Below are 21,230 nucleotides of genomic sequence, written 5' to 3' on the forward strand. Positions count from 1 at the left end.
TTTCATGTTTCTGACATTTAATACTGCAGAAGATTCATCGTAACACTTTAATGTTAGTTAATCTGTAATAAAGATCAATAAGATGCTTATTAACATTAATACGACTACAGAAGTGTTCATAATAAACTTGATTTAAAGATATTAATAAAATATTAAAATAGTTAATAACATGATGACAAACACACTAACTGATCCTTTTTGTCTATGTTGAAGCTTTTCTGTTTATTTTATTAAGATTAAGACTTTATTTGCATTATTAACAGTTAAATTATAGTTAAAAACCTTCAGAAATTAATTAAAATCCTTCACAGAATGTGAAAAAGTCTTTGTAGTGTATTGAAAAGAAGTTAGCATGCTAACTAGCTAGCCCCGACCCATCCCAAAGCTTCAACACTCACCAGGTGCACCAAGCTTTCATGGATCGCTACCTGCCCTGCTAACTGAGCTAACTGCACTAACTAACTAATGGCAGCTAAAGTTGACAGCAGTTTGTTTTTTGCAGCCGACGTGTTCGACCGAAACACGAAAATCATTCGTAAAAATGAATGTTTTCTGTATTCATGATTAAAAAGGTCTGAAATAATTGAGCATCAATCCAAGTTGCTGAGTTTAATGAATGTTTCTGTCGACTGCGTGATAAATGGACTCCTGGTTTACTTCAGATGTAACGAACACGCTCTGCAGGATGAAACATCGACTGTAGCTGTGCGGTGAGCAGCAGCAGCTGTTTGCTGAGCGTCTCCGAGCTGTCGGCACACAGCTGGAAGGAAACGTTCACATCGAGCCGCCAAACTTTCGTATCCGCTCCGTCTGACGCTCAGTTAATTGGACGCCACCTGCACGCTGTCGTCGGCGTGTTGATCCGTCTGCTGTCGGCCGGCCGACCTCGTGCAGATGATTCCTGACGTGATGTTTGTTCCTGACGGTCATCAGTTTTCACAGCAGCTGAAGACGATGTGACCGACGTTCTGCTGCGCCGACAAAACACTCCACACAAATATTACCTGCTGACGAAACACAAAACACAAAACACACTTTAATCAACCCAACGACCTGCAGCACAGTCACAGACAGGAACAACCCAGTTCACCAGTTCTCTCCAACAGAACAACACTCACCATGTTCACATCATCTGTGTATCAATAAGAAGACAACAAGTCAACGTTCAGTCAGCAGAACATTATTAACTGCAGCAGCTCTGAGCATCACGGGTCAAACTGATGATATCTTTAGATAACAGAGATAATTAATCATGAGAACTCTTTCTTTCTTCTTAATCTGCTGATCTAATAAACAGAAAGCTGTGAGGAACAAGAGGGAGCGACCTTTAGTTTACTCGTCCTAACAGATTCATTCATCTCGTTATCTCAAGAAAATTATCTCAGGAAAACATTTGTTTTATTTAAGAAAGGAATAAATAACTCGCGGACGTGAGAAAACAAAATTCAACTTGTTATCACGAGAAAATGGAAGAAATTATATGTTCTTAAAAACACCAGCTGTGTGTGTGTGTGTGTGTAGGTGTGTGTGTGTGTGTGTGTGTGTGTGTGTGTGTGTCCTGCAGCTTCAACATGTTACTGCTTCACATGCTAACATGCTAACACTAGCTGGCTAACGCTGCTTCTTTCACAATGTAAGCTTATGGGAGAGAATCTGTCTGTGCCTCAGTGCATCAGGTGATGATGTGGGTTAGGGTTAGTAGTGAAGTGAAGTACTCGAGTACTTTATATTTCACTCCATCGGCTCACAACATCAGTCTCAGTTTTCAGTCTCCTCATTGGTCGACGTCTATTTTTAATGATCTGTCCTGTTTTTATTATTCATAAGGAACAGATAAAAGGTTGATTTAACTTCTTTATTTTTAGCTGAACTTTTATCAACACACATCAACTCAGTGAGTTCACTCCTGACCTCCTCTGCCTGTGGGCTGTTTCTAGAGACATGGCAGCGGAGGTAGACGCTCGTTTGTTTGTTTGGTTTTCATGTTCAAATTGAAGTCTCTCTCACACACACACACACACACATTAATCCTATCATCAGTGTAACCTCTGACTCCTCTCTCTGTGTGTGTGTGTGTCCTCCAGATGTGTGTGTGTGTGACTCGGAGCTGGGCGCCCCGGGCTGGAGGGAACCTCTGGACTGCGTCCGGGCCTCTGAACTGTGCAACCAGAACAGCCAGTGCAGCTCACGGTACCGGATCATGCGCCAGTGTCTCTCCGGCGGGGACAAGGAGCGCAGCGCCATGCTGGCGTCCAAGGAGTGCCAGGGAGCGCTGGAGGTGCTGCAGGACTCGCCGCTGTACGACTGCCGCTGCAAGAGAGGCATGAAGAAGGAGCTGCAGTGTCTGCAGAACTACTGGAGCATCCACATGGGCCTGACGGAGGGTAAGAGCCAACACACAGCCTGCACAGACTTCATTAAGCCCCCTCAGTGTTTGGAGCTGCTGGCAGATGAAACAGAACTACTTCTGTGCTTCTGTCAGAACTTCACATGTGCAGAGTTTGACGAGGCATCGATCGCTGTGTGGGTTTGAGTTCTGTCAGCAGGGACGCAGGCGAGGCAGCGAGGCAGCGAGCCGCGGTCAGCGAGTGTTTCCAGGTGTTCAGCTCCTGCTCAGAGGCTGATGATGTCATCAGGTGATGTCACTCGAGTCAGAACAGAGCCGTCAGTGTTAGAGAGCCGTGAGCCGAGCAGACCGCTGTAGCTGCTCCTCGTCTCCAGCTGCATTGTGGGTCATGTAGGCGACAGGTTGAGACGTGGAGAGGAAAGATGATTTGACTGGTTCATTTTACAGTTGGAGTATTTTCTTCATGTGATCAGTAAACTATCGATGTTCTATACCTGCAGGTGAACTGATCAATACTGACAGGATCAATAGAGATCTCTGCTCCTTCATCTGTAACTTCACTCTGCAGATGTTGCTGATAGTTTACTGTTGAACATGTTGGATCCATTAGACAGAGAGATAACCATTAGCAACATGAGCTAGCCACATGCTAATGTTAGCTCTTATGTAAACCGTCCCGTGTTAACGAGCAGTTACACTCTGAGCTCGTCACAGTCTGAAGCCAGAACAACATCGCAGGTTAGAAACATCTACGAGATCATCAGAGTGATCAGACAAACAATAAGAAGAGGAAACTGTTAACACACAATACAAAGAGAACTGTGAAGAGTTCAATGAAGTTATGGATGAAAGAGCAGAGAGATTAACAGACGAGCTGAAGAGTCGACAAACGTCATTCTGATGAGACAATATAAAAACACAACGAATCACACAAACAAACAGACGACATGAAGTCAGATTCATGTTGGAAACATCATGCAGAAGACAAGAACACGTCGTCAGATCACAACAACCTTCACTGCAGTGGAATCATGTGAAGTTTATCTCTGATAGAACAGAAGTTCTGCTGTGGTTCTGCTGTGGTTCTGATGTGGTTCTGCTGTGGTTCTGATGTGGTTCTGATGTGGTTCTGATGTGCTGTGGCTCTGCTGTAGTTCTGCTGTGGTTCTGCTGTGGTTCTGCTGTGGCTCTGCTGTAGTTCTGCTGTGGTTCTGCTGTGGTTCTGATGTGCTGTGGTTCTGCTGTGGTTCTGCTGTGGTTCTGATGTGCTGTGGTTCTGCTGTGGTTCTGCTGTGGTTCTGATGTGCTGTGGTTCTGCTGTGGTTCTGCTGTGGTTCTGATGTGGTTCTGCTGTGGTTCTGCTGTGGTTCTGCTGTGGTTCTGATGTGCTGGGGGAATTATAATGGAGCAAACATCACATGAAACATTCTCTCAGTGCAGAGCTGCTGTGAGTCACCTGGCTAATGTCTTTGGTTGGTTCAGGTCCCAGTGCTGGTCCTGCACCGTGTTCTGTGTGTGTCAGCACCACAGACACACACACACAGACACACACACACAGACACACACACACACAGACACACACCCAGACACACACACACACACACACACACACACACACATGCACGGCCTGTCGGCTGGCCTAGTTTGGGTCTCAGCAGTGGCAGAGCTCATTAAGAGCCTCTCTCTTTGTTCTCTGTTCCACTAAGGACGTCTCTGTAGTGCCAGCAATACTCGCAAAGCTGCTGCATTACACACACACACACACACACACACACACACACACAGACACACACACACACACACACACACACACACACACAAATACAGACACACACACACACTCAGCGACCACACACGGGAGGACAGAGGAAATATATATAACCAGCGCTGCAACGTACAGAAACACAAACACATCATATCAGTCATCTGCAACACACAACCACTGCGGTGCGTTCACTGACCGTGTAAAGCACTGGACAGAGCCCACGGGTTTGTGAAGGGCACCTGACCCTGCTTCATGCCTGGCTGATCAGAACTGGGTCACGAGGTGGAGTTGGACCGAGCCTCGTTAGCCTGTAGCAGGCTAGCTGCAGCTAACATGCTACAGAAGTTCACCTCTCGCTACTCAGCAGAGAAGACGTCATGTTACACACCAGCACCGAGCGGGTTTGGGTTCAGTTAGTCTCTGAGTAAAGTCAGCACTCACCAGAGGTTCTGGTTCTGTCTGTTGTCCTGCAGTATCTCTGAGGGAAACTACATCTCCCTCCGTTCAGCACTCCAGTGACTTTATGTCTTTATAGGATCTCAGCAGCTCTGGATTTCAAACCTCAGTTACAGTTACAGTTGTTTATTCCGGCTGTGACGACACGTTGGACTCTCATTGGACCGACTCACTCTTTCAGCCTCGAGTGGCCGTCAGAGGAACTGCAGCTTGTGTTCCAGCTTGTGTGTTCGTGGTGCGTTCAGGGGCAGAGGCTTGTGTAACTAAACATTTAAAGATATTTTGGCTCATTAACTGTGAACACGACAGACCTCCTGATGTTCTGTTTGTTTTCATGTTTGTTATTTTTTTGTGCTTAATTATTGTTGCAGGCTGCAGATGCTGATGAGCAGCAGAAACACTGTCATCATCATTATTATCATTATCAATACAGAATCTGCTGTGAGGAAACAGTTCAGAGAGTAATTGCTCAGCGTGGCGTCACGTCTGCAGCAACAAACACTCCTCGCTGGTTATTGATGGATCAGCTGTGGCACCACGGTTCAGAACTGGGTTTCAACATGTAACCAGATGTGCAGACACATGTTCAGAACACAACGTGAAAATGAAAAGAAACATAAAGAAAAGTAAAGAGCTGCAGAGGAGACGATCGCTCCTCGTGAAGCTGCAGATTCAGAGACTCGTCGTCTGTTAAATGATGTTTCTGACGGACGACAGCAGCAGACTGGACTCAGAACCAACACAGAACCTCAGTGGGCAGAAGTGGAGACGAGTCCAAACACAGCAGCGGTCTGATGACAGTGAATCTGCTGCACGCTTCATTACACCACAGATGAGTTCATAAACAACTTACAGAAAGTTTGTGGACTGAAGAGTTCTCTGCTCTACTTTACTTTGTCTCTCACTCACACATGAATATTTAACACGGCAGGAGAGGATTTGTTGGCTTTTCAGCTTAAAAACTGTATAATAGATTCCGGAGAGGACGACCAGGTGAGAGAGAAATAATTCACAAGTTTCCCGACGTCCAAGGTTAGTTTGGATTTAGGAGAGGGATTAAAAATTCAGGAAGTAGTTGGAGTTGGGGTGGAGTGAGAGAGCAGGGAGGCGTGTTCAGGACGGAACGATGGAGGAAACGGAAAGAGTCAAACTGTTTTTTTTCAAACACAGTTTTTATAAGAGCTGATTCATAAGAACGATCCAGAGAGTCGAGAGAAGAAACTGTTTGTGGATCAGATGAACAGAAGCAGAGAGAACGACAACATCTTTCTTCTTCTTCCACTGAAACAAACTCTGGTTGAACTGATGCTAAAGCTGCTACGCTAACATCAGTGTGAGCTTCTCTCGCTGGTCGTCACGTCTGCACCACGTCTGTCGCTGCTGCTGGTTGGTCGTCTGTAGTTCAGACACCAGTGCAAAGTTTGAAACCAGCCGGATGGATTTTAGGAAAACTCTGAGAGAAATCCTTCCAGCTGTGCAGATGTTAAACGTGGAGCGCCGGTTCTGTCTCCTGGTTCTGAGCAGAGTGGAGCAGCTGCAGTGATTCCTGGTTCACACCTGGTGGAAGACGTCATTCAGACATTATTAAACATTATATAATATAATTATGACACGTTTTATTCAGACTGACTCCCGAGGCGCTCTACAGCCCAACAGATTGATCTGGTTCTGATTCTGAAATAATAATAATGATGATGACTTTATGATTAAACGAGGACGCTCCGTCGTTCAGACTTGACACAGTTGTATTAACATTCAGTGTGATGTCACGTCTCACTCCAGCGAATCAGCAGGGTAATTACAGTGGCGGTGATTGACAGCAGCATCCAGCTCTCTCTCAGCGGAGCTTCCTCCCGATGTGTGATTACCCAGCAGATCCTCAGAGAGGTTTAGAAGGTGTTGAAGGGGAGGGTGGAGATGACTAATGAGCCGAGAGACAGGAGATTGGCTGTGGGTGGAGGGAGCCGAGCCGGAGACGGAGAGCTGCCGTCGCTCTCGCTGCCTTTTTTCTTCTTTCTGTTGTTTTCTTCTTCCTGTTGTTTTCTTTGAGGCCGGAGACGCCGCAGAGGAAACAGAGTCGAGCTCAACACGTCTCCATCCTCCCTCCACCTACACTGCAGCTGCTGGAAGCTTCAATGAAACACACTGTTTAACACACTGACGGAGTAAAACTAGTTGGAGCGATGACGACTCGTCAGCTAATACACCGTCGCTACATCGCTTCTCAGCTTTATGCTAACGCTAGCAGCTAGCAGAGAACTACGCTACGTCTGTTTTTCATATCCTCCACTCTCCACCTGTTAGCATCTTCTCCCAGCATGACAGCGAGTACGTCAGCTGGAAACACTGAAGATTAAAAAGTCAGAAACAAAACAAACACAAACGCGTCAAGACAAAGAGAAACAACAGAAACACAACAGGACTCAGAAACAAACGCAAAACTACGACAAACACAAAACTAATGAGATCTAGAAGGACTCGGTGCTGTAGGAGGGTCCGGGTCCAGGTCCAGGTCCGGGTCCAGGTCCAGGTCCAGGTCCAGGTCCAGGTCTGGGTCCATCAGGTGCCTGTTGTCTCCCAGCTGTGTGTGAAGGTGTTGTAAAGGTCCGGTCACTCAGATATTCGGTACCACAGAGATTTCCCGGCCCGGAGCCGCAGCAGAATCTCTCTCAGGTAAACAGGTTGAGTCTCTGTGGTCTCCATCAGGAGGCGTGAGGCGCCGCTGCCCTACTTTATACCTGAGCTGTTTTTAAATATGGCCGGCCCTCCTGCAGCTTCCTGCCCCGAGAGCTCGTCATCCGTCCTCATTAATGTCGTGTTTGGTTTCTTCATGGCGGCGGTTTGAAACAACAACCTGCAGCTGAACGCAGGAGCAATAACAGAACCACACGGAGCAGCGAGAGCAGGAAGTAATATTCTGCTCTGTGACGGCGTGCTGTTCATCATGTCAGCCTGTAATACCTGCAGATACACACAGAGCCAGAACTGAACCTGAGGGGAGAAACACACGTCGGATCAGTACCATCTGGAGACATTAGCATGCTAAGTGTTAGCTGTATGTACCGTATGAACAGATACACAGATCTGTGCAAAGGCTTTCAGAAATGGTTCTGACTGCAGTGGAGGTCCACATGACAATTGAACCACCATCATCATCATTCGGATCACTTTCAGAACCATTGGATGAACGACAGCCAATCAGAATCCTCAGACTTCACAGAACCGTCACTCACTTTGAGTTCAGGGACGTTTTCCTATAAAATAATGTTGCAGGAGTCGTTTTATATTCTGACTGCAGCCGAAAAACTCCGTCTCAGATATTATAATAAAGGTCTGTATTATAATTTGGGAGAGCTGATGGACAGAGTCACTCCTGACTGATCCTGGACTCTTCTGACTCCTCATCTTTGAAAGAACTTATAAAACACTCCAAAACAACTTTAAAATGACTAAAACATTAAACACAACAACCACAAACAGACACAAGAGCTCAAACAGCTGCAACACAAATCCAGCAGAAGAAGCATCATCATCAAACCAAGACGCAAAACTGACAAAGTGACAAAAAAAAAAGATCCAAATATAAACAAAAGACACAAAAACTACAGAGAGCTGAAACAGACCTCAGATCTGCAGAACAGCAGAACCTGTGGGTTCCTGTGGGTTCCTGTGGGTTCCTGTAGTCCAGGTGTGTGTTTCCTTCTGGTTCCTCTGAGAACATTAAACAGAAACAGCTCAACAGCTGATTCAGGCTCCACGACTACCTGCACTGATTAACACTTATTAATGAAGTTATCAGTCGTTTATTGACTGTTTGAACTGAGATTCTACATCGATACGACGCTTTGATCTTTTATGACCAAACATTGGAGGCATGAAATAAATAATAAATGCAAAAGTCTTCTGTTCTGTGAGACCATGAACGTCTGCAGGAGAATCCACAGATAAACAGTCACATTGATATCTGGTAATATAAAGATACTGTCAGCGACACTCGTCCTGCTGCTGCTACATGATGACCCGGTGATTCATGCTAACACACCGTCTCTGACTCTGGTGGTGGTGTCGTGGTGTTTCCTCTCTCTGCTGCTGCTACATGATGACCCGGTGATTCATGCTAACACACCGTCTCTGACTCTGGTGGTGTCGTGGTGTTTCCTCTCTCTGCTGCTGCTACATGATGACCCGGTTCTTCATGCTAACACACCGTCTCTGACTCTGGTGGTGTCGAGGTGTTTCCTCTCTCTGCTGCTGCTACATGATGACCCGGTTCTTCATGCTAACACACCGTCTCTGACTCTGGTGGTGGTGTCGTGGTGTTTCCTCTCTCTGCTGCTGCTACATGATGACCCGGTTCTTCATGCTAACACACCGTCTCTGACTCTGGTGGTGGTGTCGTGGTGTTTCCTCTCTCTGCTGCTGCTACATGATGACCCGGTGATTAATGCTAACACACCGTCTCTGACTCTGGTGGTGGTGTTGTGGTGTTTCCTCTCTCTGCTGCTGCTACATGATGACCCGGTTCTTCATGCTAACACACCGTCTCTGACTCTGGTGGTGTCGTGGTGTTTCCTCTCTCTGCTGCTGCTACATGATGACCCGGTTCTTCATGCTAACACACCGTCTCTGACTCTGGTGGTGTCGTGGTGTTTCCTCTCTCTGCTGCTGCTACATGATGACCCGGTGATTCATGCTAACACACCGTCTCTGACTCTGGTGGTGGTGTCGTGGTGTTTCCTCTCTCTGCTGCTGCTACATGATGACCCGGTGATTCATGCTAACACACCGTCTCTGACTCTGGTGGTGTCGTGGTGTTTCCTCTCTCTGCTGCTGCTACATGATGACCCGGTGATTCATGCTAACACACCGTCTCTGACTCTGGTGGTGGTGTCGTGGTGTTTCCTCTCTCTGCTGCTGCTACATGATGACCCGGTGATTCATGCTAACACACCGTCTCTGACTCTGGTGGTGGTGTCGAGGTGTTTCCTCTCTCTGCTGCTGCTACATGATGACCCGGTGATTCATGCTAACACACCGTCTCTGACTCTGGTGGTGGTGTTGTGGTGTTTCCTCTCTCTGCTGCTGCTACATGATGACCCGGTTCTTCATGCTAACACACCGTCTCTGACTCTGGTGGTGTCGTGGTGTTTCCTCTCTCTGCTGCTGCTACATGATGACCCGGTGATTCATGCTAACACACCGTCTCTGACTCTGGTGGTGTCGTGGTGTTTCTCTCTCTCTGCTGCTGCTACATGATGACCCGGTGATTCATGCTAACACACCGTCTCTGACTCTGGTGGTGGTGTCGAGGTGTTTCCTCTCTCTGCTGCTGCTACATGATGACCCGGTTCTTAATGCTAACACACCGTCTCTGACTCTGGTGGTGTCGTGGTGTTTCCTCTCTCTGCTGCTGCTACATGATGACCCGGTGATTCATGCTAACACACCGTCTCTGACTCTGGTGGTGGTGTCGTGGTGTTTCCTCTCTCTGCTGCTGCTACATGATGACCCGGTTCTTCATGCTAACACACCGTCTCTGACTCTGGTGGTGGTGTCGTGGTGTTTCCTCTCTCTGCTGCTGCTACATGATGACCCGGTTCTTAATGCTAACACACCGTCTCTGACTCTGGTGGTGGTGTCGTGGTGTTTCCTCTCTCTGCTGCTGCTACATGATGACCCGGTGATTCATGCTAACACACCGTCTCTGACTCTGGTGGTGTCGAGGTGTTTCCTCTCTCTGCTGCTGCTACATGATGACCCGGTGATTCATGCTAACACACCGTCTCTGACTCTGGTGGTGTCGTGGTGTTTCCTCTCTCTGCTGCTGCTACATGGTGACCCGGTTCTTCATGCTAACACACCGTCTCTGACTCTGGTGGTGTCGTGGTGTTTCCTCTCTCTGCTGCTGCTACATGATGACCCGGTGATTCATGCTAACACACCGTCTCTGACTCTGGTGGTGGTGTCGTGGTGTTTTCCTCTCTCTGCTGCTGCTACATGATGACCCGGTTCTTCATGCTAACACACCGTCTCTGACTCTGGTGGTGGTGTCGTGGTGTTTCCTCTCTCTGCTGCTGCTACATGATGACCCGGTGATTCATGCTAACACACCGTCTCTGACTCTGGTGGTGGTGTCGTGGTGTTTCCTCTCTCTGCTGCTGCTACATGATGACCCGGTGATTCATGCTAACACACCGTCTCTGACTCTGGTGGTGTCGTGGTGTTTCCTCTCTCTGCTGCTGCTACATGATGACCCGGTGATTCATGCTAACACACCGTCTCTGACTCTGGTGGTGTCGTGGTGTTTCCTCTCTCTGCTGCTGCTACATGATGACCCGGTGATTCATGCTAACACACCGTCTCTGACTCTGGTGGTGGTGTCGTGGTGTTTCCTCTCTCTGCTGCTGCTACATGATGACCCGGTGATTCATGCTAACACACCGTCTCTGACTCTGGTGGTGTCGTGGTGTTTCCTCTCTCTGCTGCTGCTACATGATGACCCGGTGATTCATGCTAACACACCGTCTCTGACTCTGGTGGTGGTGTCGTGGTGTTTCCTCTCTCTGCTGCTGCTACATGATGACCCGGTTCTTAATGCTAACACACCGTCTCTGACTCTGGTGGTGGTGTCGTGGTGTTTCCTCTCTCTGCTGCTGCTACATGATGACCCGGTTCTTAATGCTAACACACCGTCTCTGACTCTGGTGGTGGTGTCGTGGTGTTTCCTCTCTCTGCTGCTGCTACATGATGACCCGGTTCTTAATGCTAACACACCGTCTCTGACTCTGGTGGTGGTGTTGTGGTGTTTCCTCTCTCTGCTGCTGCTACATGATGACCCGGTGATTCATGCTAACACTACGTCTCTGACTCTGGTGGTGTCGTGGTGTTTCCTCTCTCTGCTGCTGCTACATGATGACCCGGTGATTCATGCTAACACACCGTCTCTGACTCTGGTGGTGGTGTCGTGGTGTTTCCTCTCTCTGCTGCTGCTACATGATGACCCGGTTCTTCATGCTAACACACCGTCTCTGACTCTGGTGGTGGTGTCGTGGTGTTTCCTCTCTCTGCTGCTGCTACATGATGACCCGGTGATTCATGCTAACACACCGTCTCTGACTCTGGTGGTGTCGTGGTGTTTCCTCTCTCTGCTGCTGCTACATGATGACCCGGTGATTCATGCTAACACACCGTCTCTGACTCTGGTGGTGGTGTCGTGGTGTTTCCTCTCTCTGCTGCTGCTACATGATGACCCGGTGATTCATGCTAACACACCGTCTCTGACTCTGGTGGTGGTGTCCTGGTGTTTCCTCTCTCTGCTGCTGCTACATGATGACCCGGTTCTTAATGCTAACACACCGTCTCTGACTCTGGTGGTGGTGTCCTGGTGTTTCCTCTCTCTGCTGCTGCTACATGATGACCCGGTTCTTCATGCTAACACACCGTCTCTGACTCTGGTGGTGGTGTCCTGGTGTTTCCTCTCTCTGCTGCTGCTACATGATGACCCGGTTCTTAATGCTAACACACCGTCTCTGACTCTGGTGGTGGTGTCGTGGTGTTTCCTCTCTCTGCTGCTGCTACATGATGACCCGGTTCTTCATGCTAACACACCGTCTCTGACTCTGGTGGTGTCGTGGTGTTTCCTCTCTCTGCTGCTGCTACATGATGACCCGGTTCTTAATGCTAACACACCGTCTCTGACTCTGGTGGTGGTGTCGTGGTGTTTCCTCTCTCTGCTGCTGCTACATGATGACCCGGTGATTCATGCTAACACACCGTCTCTGACTCTGGTGGTGTCGTGGTGTTTCCTCTCTCTGCTGCTGCTACATGATGACCCGGTTCTTAATGCTAACACACCGTCTCTGACTCTGGTGGTGGTGTCGTGGTGTTTCCTCTCTCTGCTGCTGCTACATGATGACCCAGTTCTTAATGCTAACACACCGTCTCTGACTCTGGTGGTGGTGTCGTGGTGTTTCCTCTCTCTGCTGCTGCTACATGATGACCCGGTTCTTAATGCTAACACACCGTCTCTGACTCTGGTGGTGGTGTTGTGGTGTTTCCTCTCTCTGCTGCTGCTACATGATGACCCGGTGATTCATGCTAACACACCGTCTCTGACTCTGGTGGTGGTGTCGTGGTGTTTCCTCTCTCTGCTGCTGCTACATGATGACCCGGTTCTTCATGCTAACACACCGTCTCTGACTCTGGTGGTGGTGTCGTGGTGTTTCCTCTCTCTGCTGCTGCTCTGGTCCTGCAGGCCGTCTGAGGCCGAGCAGCCGCTGATTACACAACAGAGCTGGTGTTTGTGCACGAGGGTCGCAGGAGCAGGAGGATAAAAGACAGATATCCAGAGAGTCAGATGAAAGTGTGATGACAGGAAGGAGGACGAGGAACAGAGAGAGGAGGAAACGGAGTACAGCGGGGAGAGATCAGACGGAGGAGATCAGATGGACGCAGGATCAAACCTCCATTTATCTGTTTTCTGACGTGTTTCTATGAATGAAAGTGTCTCAGCTGAGGTCGTCCAGCAGCCTCCTGTCTCTGAGGCCCGTCTGAAGATGATCTGCTGTTCCACTCTGCGAGGAAACTTTGAGCTGTTGATTGTAAAGTTTACCGCTCTGCAGCAGAGACGGTCAATGAATCACGTCTGACTGTGATCGCAGCCGCTCGACGTGCCTCCGAACACATCGCAGGAGATTTATGGAGATCAGAGTTTTGATCGTCCCACAATGATCCATCACTAACGCTGATGTGTGGCGTGTGATGTTTGGTGTTTGCCGGTCCATTAAACCGCGGCTGACGATGGCGATCATTACCCTATTAACTGTGTGTGTGTGTGTGTGTGTGTGTGTGTGTTTGTGTGTGTGTGTGAGCAGAGAGCGTCTGGTCACATTCTGCAGGGTGATGAGATGTTTGATGCTGTTGTAAATAAAGTTTGCTGGTGTTGAACTGTTTGGAGGACAGACGTGGTTTTAGACTCTTTTATAAGCTTTAGATAATTAATCTGACATTAAACTTATTTTCAGTGTCTGTTTCAGTAATCAACACAGTTTAATTGTGTTCCTGTTGTCGTTTGATGATACAGTTAAAATCGATCATCACTTTGTCTGAATGTGTCTGTTTCTGTTTCCTGCTCGGGTGTTTCTGTGACGCACCGTCGTGTGTTGTCGTCTGCTGTGTGGGAGGAAAACAGGCGAGTGAGGGAAACGGAGAGACATTTGAGACAAATGGCTTCTTTCTGAGTCACCGTTCTTCAGAGCAAATACCTTTCTCTGCATGAACGCTCACTTTTATAGAAGAAATATGAAGCAAACAACAGAAGTAGAAAAGCACAAACGTAGATTTCCGTCCTTATCAGTGAAGAAGATGCTCTTGAGAGTGCTGATGACATGAAGCAGCAGCAGGTATCAGCTGGGTGACGTCCTCTCAGGTGACCTTCAGAGGAGACGCTCTCAGTGACTCAGCACTTCTCTTATCGCCACACAGCAGATCACACAGCAGATGGAGGTGAGGTGGAGGCCGGCCTCTCCGTTACCTCCTGGAGAGCACAGATCCAGGTGAAGAGAGAGCCACAGATAATTCATCTCCTCTCAAATCCGTTTGATACGCTCGCAGAAAGCTTTGATAAAACTCTTTTCATTGATTTATAATCCCTCTGAGATGAAGCGATGTGAACAGCTGGGACAAAAACTGTCACATTTAAACTGTTTGCCACATCAAAGCATGACAGATGATCAGACCGCTGCGGTTTGTTCTGAGAGAAAGAAACTCCCTGTGAGGCTGCACGGCAACACAAACTGTATAATTGCTGGTTTATCTGGATGAGAAGTCTGGCTGTGACTGGAGGGAGGACGGAGCGCAGCGGCTCCACAGTAATCTGCGCAGGGATTGGTCTAATCTGTCCCTGGAGGGGCGGCGTGCAGGAGGCCGGGCTGCAGGAGGCAACTTTAGTCCTGGGCAGTGCTGTGATTCCTTCACCTCTGCTCGGAGCTCCTGGTGGGACCGCAGCAGTCGGACAGCCGGACGCTGAAGTGACTCCATGTTCTGCTGCTGCTGCTGCTCGGCTGCCTCCACCTCTGGAGACTTTTATTCTTAATATTTCAGAGTTCGTAACTTCATCCGGTGCTCGGGGGCGTATGTGTTGGTCAGAAACACTTTATAACTTTATTCAGCGATTCAGGTGACGCTGTGTCGGAACATGTTCTGGTTCTGTCTCTGCTGATCTTTAGCTGCAGCTCAGCAGATAAATGTTCTGCTAACTAGAGCTGCACGATATATTGTTTGAGCATCGCCATCGCGATGTACGTGTGTGCAATAGTCACATTGCAGAGCCTGCGATGTAGGACGCAAATGAACTCATCTAATTTACATTTTTTTACCTGACACACACTCTGCATGCAGAGTCTGCACGCACAGCGATCCACCAATCACATTAGTTCTTAATCAGTGTGCCGAAGCAGACCACGCCCCTGCACATGGAGTGAGTCGCTGGTAACAACATTGAAAAATGAGCAACGCACAAGAGAAAATTGCAGACTTGGTGCCAAAAAGAAAAGCAACGTCAGTTATCTGGAATTATTTCGGCTACAAGAAGGATGATATTGTCCAAACACGTGTTCAGTGTCGACAGTGCCACAACGAGAAGTAATGCAACTAATTTGTTCGACCATTTACGTCGGTACCACACAGCAGAGTCCTGCACAGGTCTTATTTTGAAAACCCGCCCACACACGCCATACTTAAAACTGCATCCGACCCTGTTTTCCTACAGTAACACAAATGACATTCCGCACCCGAGCCGACCTGCTATAAATTGTTACCGACGCCCTGACCTGCACCCGAAGGAAAATTAGACGTATGTAATTTTTATAAATGAAAGTAAGTCAGCTGGGGAATGGGAGTTCTGGGAGGGCGCACGCACGCATGAATGAGCTCATAAGAAATATAAATGCTTATTATTTTAAAATGCAGCATCACATAAAGTGCTATTCAGGTCATCTGATGAAAATTTCTGTATTTTTTCATATCGCAATATATATCGCAGGGCTAAAAGAAATCACAATGTCAGTTTTTTCCAATATCGTACTGACAACAGCAGCTCTCAGGTGTCATCGTTGGACCGGTACCAGAGTCCAACAATGAGGACAGAAGCTGGTTGGAACATGGAGTTGATCGTAGTGTTTCCTGGTCGGTAGCTTTGCTGCTAAAGTAAGCGGTGCTTTCTTTATTTGTGCGTTACGTTTTAAAAGAAGGAGTGACTGCGGGCGTCTTCAGACTCAGATCAGTGACGTAACAGACTCACAAACCTCGTTTGCTGGTTTTATTTGAAGACGTTTGCGTTCAGACTGTTTAATGGAGCTCGGCTGCTGGATGTGTCCTGTGAGGAATCTGTGACTCGTCTGATTGTTCGTGTCATGTTGAGAGTTTGTAACCTGACGAAGTTTACATCAGCACGCAATTAAAAACCCATTAAGACGATAATGTGGGAGAGTCAGAGCTCAAGTAAACAAAACGCTACAATTATTCTAAACTGAGGAGTTCAGTGATCAGAATGTCATGATGACACGAGGTTCTGATTCAGTTCTTCAGGTGTACGTAGATCCAGAACCACCGATGCTGCAGATCATGGCTCACACAGTTCTCACTGTGCTGTGCAGCACAATGTGCTCTTAAAACTCCAGCTTAGTTTGCAGACTTCTTCTATTCCACTGTATTTTTAGGAGATCGTGTTTAAATATTTAGGCCATGTGGGAACTAACAAAAAAGGACAAAATACAGGCTGATGAGTCCCGTCTGCTGAAACACCGGCAGAGTATTGACCCGCAGTGCTGAATAAAACATAAGTGACATACACTTTAAAATCATCATTTCAGATAGAGTTGACGCTTTTTCTGAATTTCATTCCAGACGGACGATAAGAATAAACTGCGCTCAGGTTCCTGCACCTCTGCTGCACCAGATAATGAGATTCAGAATGACAAACAGCCGTGATGGAAACGATCCGCAGCTGAAGTCCAGCAGCAGGAAGCAGCCGCCAGTCTGCAGCAGCACGAGTTACAGACGCAGAGAGGAAGAAGATCTGATCAGGAAATACATATTCACATGAAGCTGTTAGACTGTTACTGCGATATACAACAATACACCAAGTAATACATTAGATTTAATTAATATATCAGTATTTATCAGAGTTTTGGATCTGATCTGATAATAAATTAAAACATTTCGATCGACATCCTTTTTGTTCCGATGATCAAACAGGTGAGATGTTTCACAATTTAACATCTTACTTACGAAACAAAATAATTATAAATCACTCCAAGCATCTTTTTCTGCCTTATAAACTCTAAATGTTCATGTTGGAGCCATCAGACAGCACATACATACTGATTCACCCACACAGAGACAAATTATATACACGCAAAGTGAAAAACTGACCTGGCAACCGACAATAAACCAGGAGAAAAGCTCAGAGAAGATAACATCTGAAGTTATCAGGTAAAAGAATCGTGAACAGTGGAAATTAAGTTACCTCCTGCATTTTCATCTTCAAGATAGTAAAATATCAATCGTAAACTGAAAGGTGTAACTTATAACCTATCAGCAGTAACCGATCAGACGCTGGAGGAGGATTTGAACCTGAAAGGAGTCAGTGACCTCACTGAGGAGTTGGAGGTGTGCAGTTCTGCATCCAGCAGCTCCGTCCTCGTTATTTATCTCATAAAACCTCAACAAATGTAGAAAATGACTGTTGTTTTGTTCTGTAGCCGCAGTTTGTCGTCTGAGTCTGCAGCTGTCGGTGATGTCACGAGGTCTCTGTCAGCTGATCGAGTCTCACAGAGTTTCTAAGATTCTGTTAACAACTTTTATCTCCTCGTGGAAACTAAACCAGGATATTAAATCATATTTACTGCATGTGTTTTGTGTTCTGCAGCTTCAGCTTTTAGCTTACAGTCCGGCTCTCGACAAACCTTTAAATATTCCACATCTTTCATTTGTTTTTGGTTATTGGTGGTTTGTGATGCTGTGCCGACCAATCAGGACAGAGATGTTTTACTAAGAGCTGACAGCGACGACATGAAGTTAAGAGATAAAAACAGGAAGTGGACCAGACTAAACAAAGGGGACGTCTAGCAGGAGGTCAGTACATTTGGAGCTGACAGTCACGCAGCAGCAGTCAGAACTTTGGTCAGAACTGTCGGAGCTCTGCTGCAGCGGCTCACGTTCAGCGCCGGGCGACACCTGCAGCCGCCCGCAGGTCCTCGCAGGTGAAAGTAATTTAGCCGTGTTGGTTTCTGGTGCGGCGCCATCGTCTCTGCACGCTGACTGACGGTCCACACACACCTGCAGGCTGATTGCTTCCAGCTGCTGTTTGCTAACAGACACACGCAGAGCGCCAACAAAGACGATTGTCTGGAGGCAGAATGGACCAACGTGCCATCAGAGCCAGAATCATCCTGAGACGCGCGGCGCTCAGGAGGCGGCCCGGTGACGTGTCGGCTGTTAGAGACGCTGCAGGCAGATGGTGTCGCACATGTCGACATGAAACAGGCTCACAGGCTCAGTCTGCACTCGCAGTACAGAACACATGTTTCCAACGCAAGACGGACCGAAAGCTGCACGTATCATCAAAACAACTCAGTGTGGGTCCACACAGAACCACATCAGAACAGCACCGCCTGACACGTCAGCAACAACATGACAACAACAGAACAGACGTGTTGGTTAATGACCAGCCATGTTCCTGGAAATCTGCTCACGTTTCCAGGAAATATTCATGCTGGATCCTGCAGGTGTGTGTGTGTGTGTGTGTGTGTGTGTGTGTGTGTGTGTGTGTGTGTGTGTGCGTGTGCGTGTGTGTGTGTGTGTGTGCGTGTGTGATGTCACATGGAGGCTTCAGTCGTACATCCTGCTGTTCATACAGAACCATCTGAACCGGACCCTGACCCGTCCTGCTGCTCTTACAGACGGTGAATTAATATAATAATGGAACATGATAAATCATCTCTGATGGCTGATTCTGGACCAGAACTCCTGGTGAGTTCTGGGAGCCCGGCGGGGAGCAGAGTAATTAAAACACTGGGTTTAATTTGCCAGCAGGAACAATCTTTCACCACGCAGCGTCTGAGCTCGCTGTGGGTGGTGCAGCACCCTCCATCCTCCTCCTCACCTTCCCTCCATCCATCCTCCTCCTCCTCCTCCTCCTCCACCCTGCAGCCTCCCTCCTCCTCCTGCTCATCCTCCTCCTCCTGCTCCACCCTGCAGCCTCCTCCTCCTCCCGCCATCCGCCCTCCTCCTCTCACCGCTGCAAGACCCTCCTCCTCCTCCCCTGCAGCCTCCTCCTCCTCCTGCTCATCCTCCTCCTCCTGCTCCACCCTGCAGCCTCCCCCTCCTCCACCCTGCAGCCTCCTCCTCCTCCTGCTCATCCTCCTCCTCCTCCTGCAGCCTCCTCCTCCTCCTGCCTCCTCCTCCTCCTGCAGCCATCCACTCCTCCTCCATCCACCCTGCCAGCCTCTCCTCCTCCTCCTCCTCCTCCTCCTCTCCTCCACCCTTGCAGCCTCTTCCTCCTCGCAGGCCTCCACCTCCATCCTCCTCCTCCTACCCTCCTCCTCCTCCTCCCACCCTGCACCTCCTCCTCCTCCTCCTCCTCCTGCAGCCTCCTCCTCCTCCTCCACCCTGCAGCCTCCTCCTCCTCCTCCTCCTCCTCCACCCTGCAGCCTCCTCCTCCCTCCTCCTCCTCCTCCTCCTCCTCCTCCTCCTGCAGCCTCCACCTCCTCCTCCTCCACCCTGCAGCCTCCTCCTCCTCCTCCTCCTCCTCCTCCACCCTGCACCCTCCTCCTCCTCCTCCTCCTCCTCCCTCCCACCCTGCAGCCTCCTCCTCCTCCTCCTCCTCCTCCTCCTCCCTCCCCTCCTCCTCCTCCTCCTCCACCCTGCACCCCTCCTCCTCCTCCTCCCCCTCCTCCTCCTCCTCCTCCTCCTCCTCCTCCACCCTGCAGCCTCCATCTGAACTGCTGAAAGTGCAGAATGTATAAACTGCGGTTCAGGCTCTCGATGACCAGCCAGTGTTTCAGTAATTGCTCAGACTAGATTTCCGAATCCTTTAGTTAATAGCTGGGGGCACTTAGTATTGACCGGAGCTGTTTAGCATGCATGCTAATATCTCAGGCTTTAAGTATTCTGTCCAGTAACTGGCCCTAATCACAGAGGTGCTCAGAGTTCAGCCTGCTAAATTACACATTTAACTCTGACATTGGTATTTAGCATGCAGTCAAATAAATGGCTAATTTACGAGCCTGACTAATGACTGATGTGTTTAGCATGCAGGCTAATGAGCGAGGTATTTAGCATGCGGTCTAATGAGTGAGCTGGAGGCTGATTAGTATTGCTCCACAGAGAGACGCCGCGCTCTCTGTTTACTCATCTCGTTCTCAGCTGGCTGACAGACGCACACACAGGAAGTCTGCCGAGCGTCGCCCCGACCTGCACATCCATGTGGACGGCGTGCGTTTTTATTTTAATGCTCCAGCGTGAATATGAGCGATCGGAGACGACAGTTCCAGAAAAACAAAATTCCGTAATCAGATGTCGTTCTGTCACAGCCCATTTGTTTCTCTCAAATTGGAAGTTTTTCTCCTCGGTGGGTGAAATCAGACTGCAGCGAGGAGAAGCTAGAAAACAAGAAATGAACTCTGAATACCAGAAGAAAATGATTTCATGCCGGTGAAACGAGCTGTCGATGCAGGAGGACGATTTGATTTGACAAGAAATCCTGAAATAAGTTGGTTTATTCTCTGAATGTTAGAAAGAAGTGTAAAATGTTGGTGTTTACATCAGATTAAAAAAAACGATTGCAGAGTGGAAAAATAATTAGTGGAAAATTACAAACCCAACTCCAATGAAGTTAGGACGTAAATAAAACAGAATACAATGATTTGCAAATTCTTTTTCAACTGAATACACTACAAAGACAATACATTCAATGTTCAAACTGATAAACTTTATTGTTTTTTGTAAATATTCACTCATTTTGGATTTGATGAAGACAGCAGCATGTGTCGCGCTGTGTGACATCACCTTTACTTTAACGACACTCAGTAAGTGTTTCAGAACTGAGGACTCTCATTGTTGAAGTGTTGTAGATGGAATGCTTCCCGTTCTTGCTTTACGACTTCAGTTGCTCAACAGTCCGAGGCTTCCGCTGTCGTGTTTGTGCTTCATAATGCACCACACATTCAATGGCAGACAGTTCTGGACTGCAGGCCGGTCTGGTACCTGCTGTCTTTCACTACGAAGCCACGCTGCTGCAACACGTGCAGAATGTGTCTCTGCATCGTCTCGCTGAAAGAAGCAGAGACGTCTCAGAAGAAGAACGTCGCTCTGATGGCAGCACATGTTGATCCAACACCTGTTTGTACCTTTCAGCATGGATGGTTCCTTCACAGGTGTGTAAGTTACCCATGATGCCGTGGGCACTAACACGCCCCCGTACCATCACAGAATGCTGGCCTCTGAACTTTGCACTGATAACAGTCTGGATGGTTCTTTTCCTCTTTGGCCCCGAGGACAAAAACAACAGATGAGCTCGAGCAGAGAGAAGCCGGCTGGTAGATGTAGAGACAAACTGTGATAACTGACAGAGGTGTTCCAAAGTGTTCCTGAGCCCACGGG

At 48.2% G+C, this 21,230-nt stretch overlaps 1 protein-coding gene across 1 annotated transcript in view; it reads left to right on the forward strand.

The window, feature by feature from the left end:
* LOC115577859 (GDNF family receptor alpha-2-like) overlaps positions 1 to 21,230 on the forward strand; it is a 148,213-nt gene that overhangs the window by 1,811 nt on the left and 125,172 nt on the right. The window contains exon 2 of the mRNA XM_030410742.1: positions 2,085 to 2,384. Coding sequence (XP_030266602.1) covers positions 2,085 to 2,384 — 300 coding nt within the window. The remainder of the gene's footprint in view (positions 1 to 2,084; positions 2,385 to 21,230) is intronic.

This window comes from Sparus aurata, unplaced genomic scaffold, assembly GCF_900880675.1.
Source record: "Sparus aurata unplaced genomic scaffold, fSpaAur1.1, whole genome shotgun sequence".
In the NCBI taxonomy this organism is placed as follows: Eukaryota; Metazoa; Chordata; class Actinopteri; order Spariformes; family Sparidae; genus Sparus; species Sparus aurata.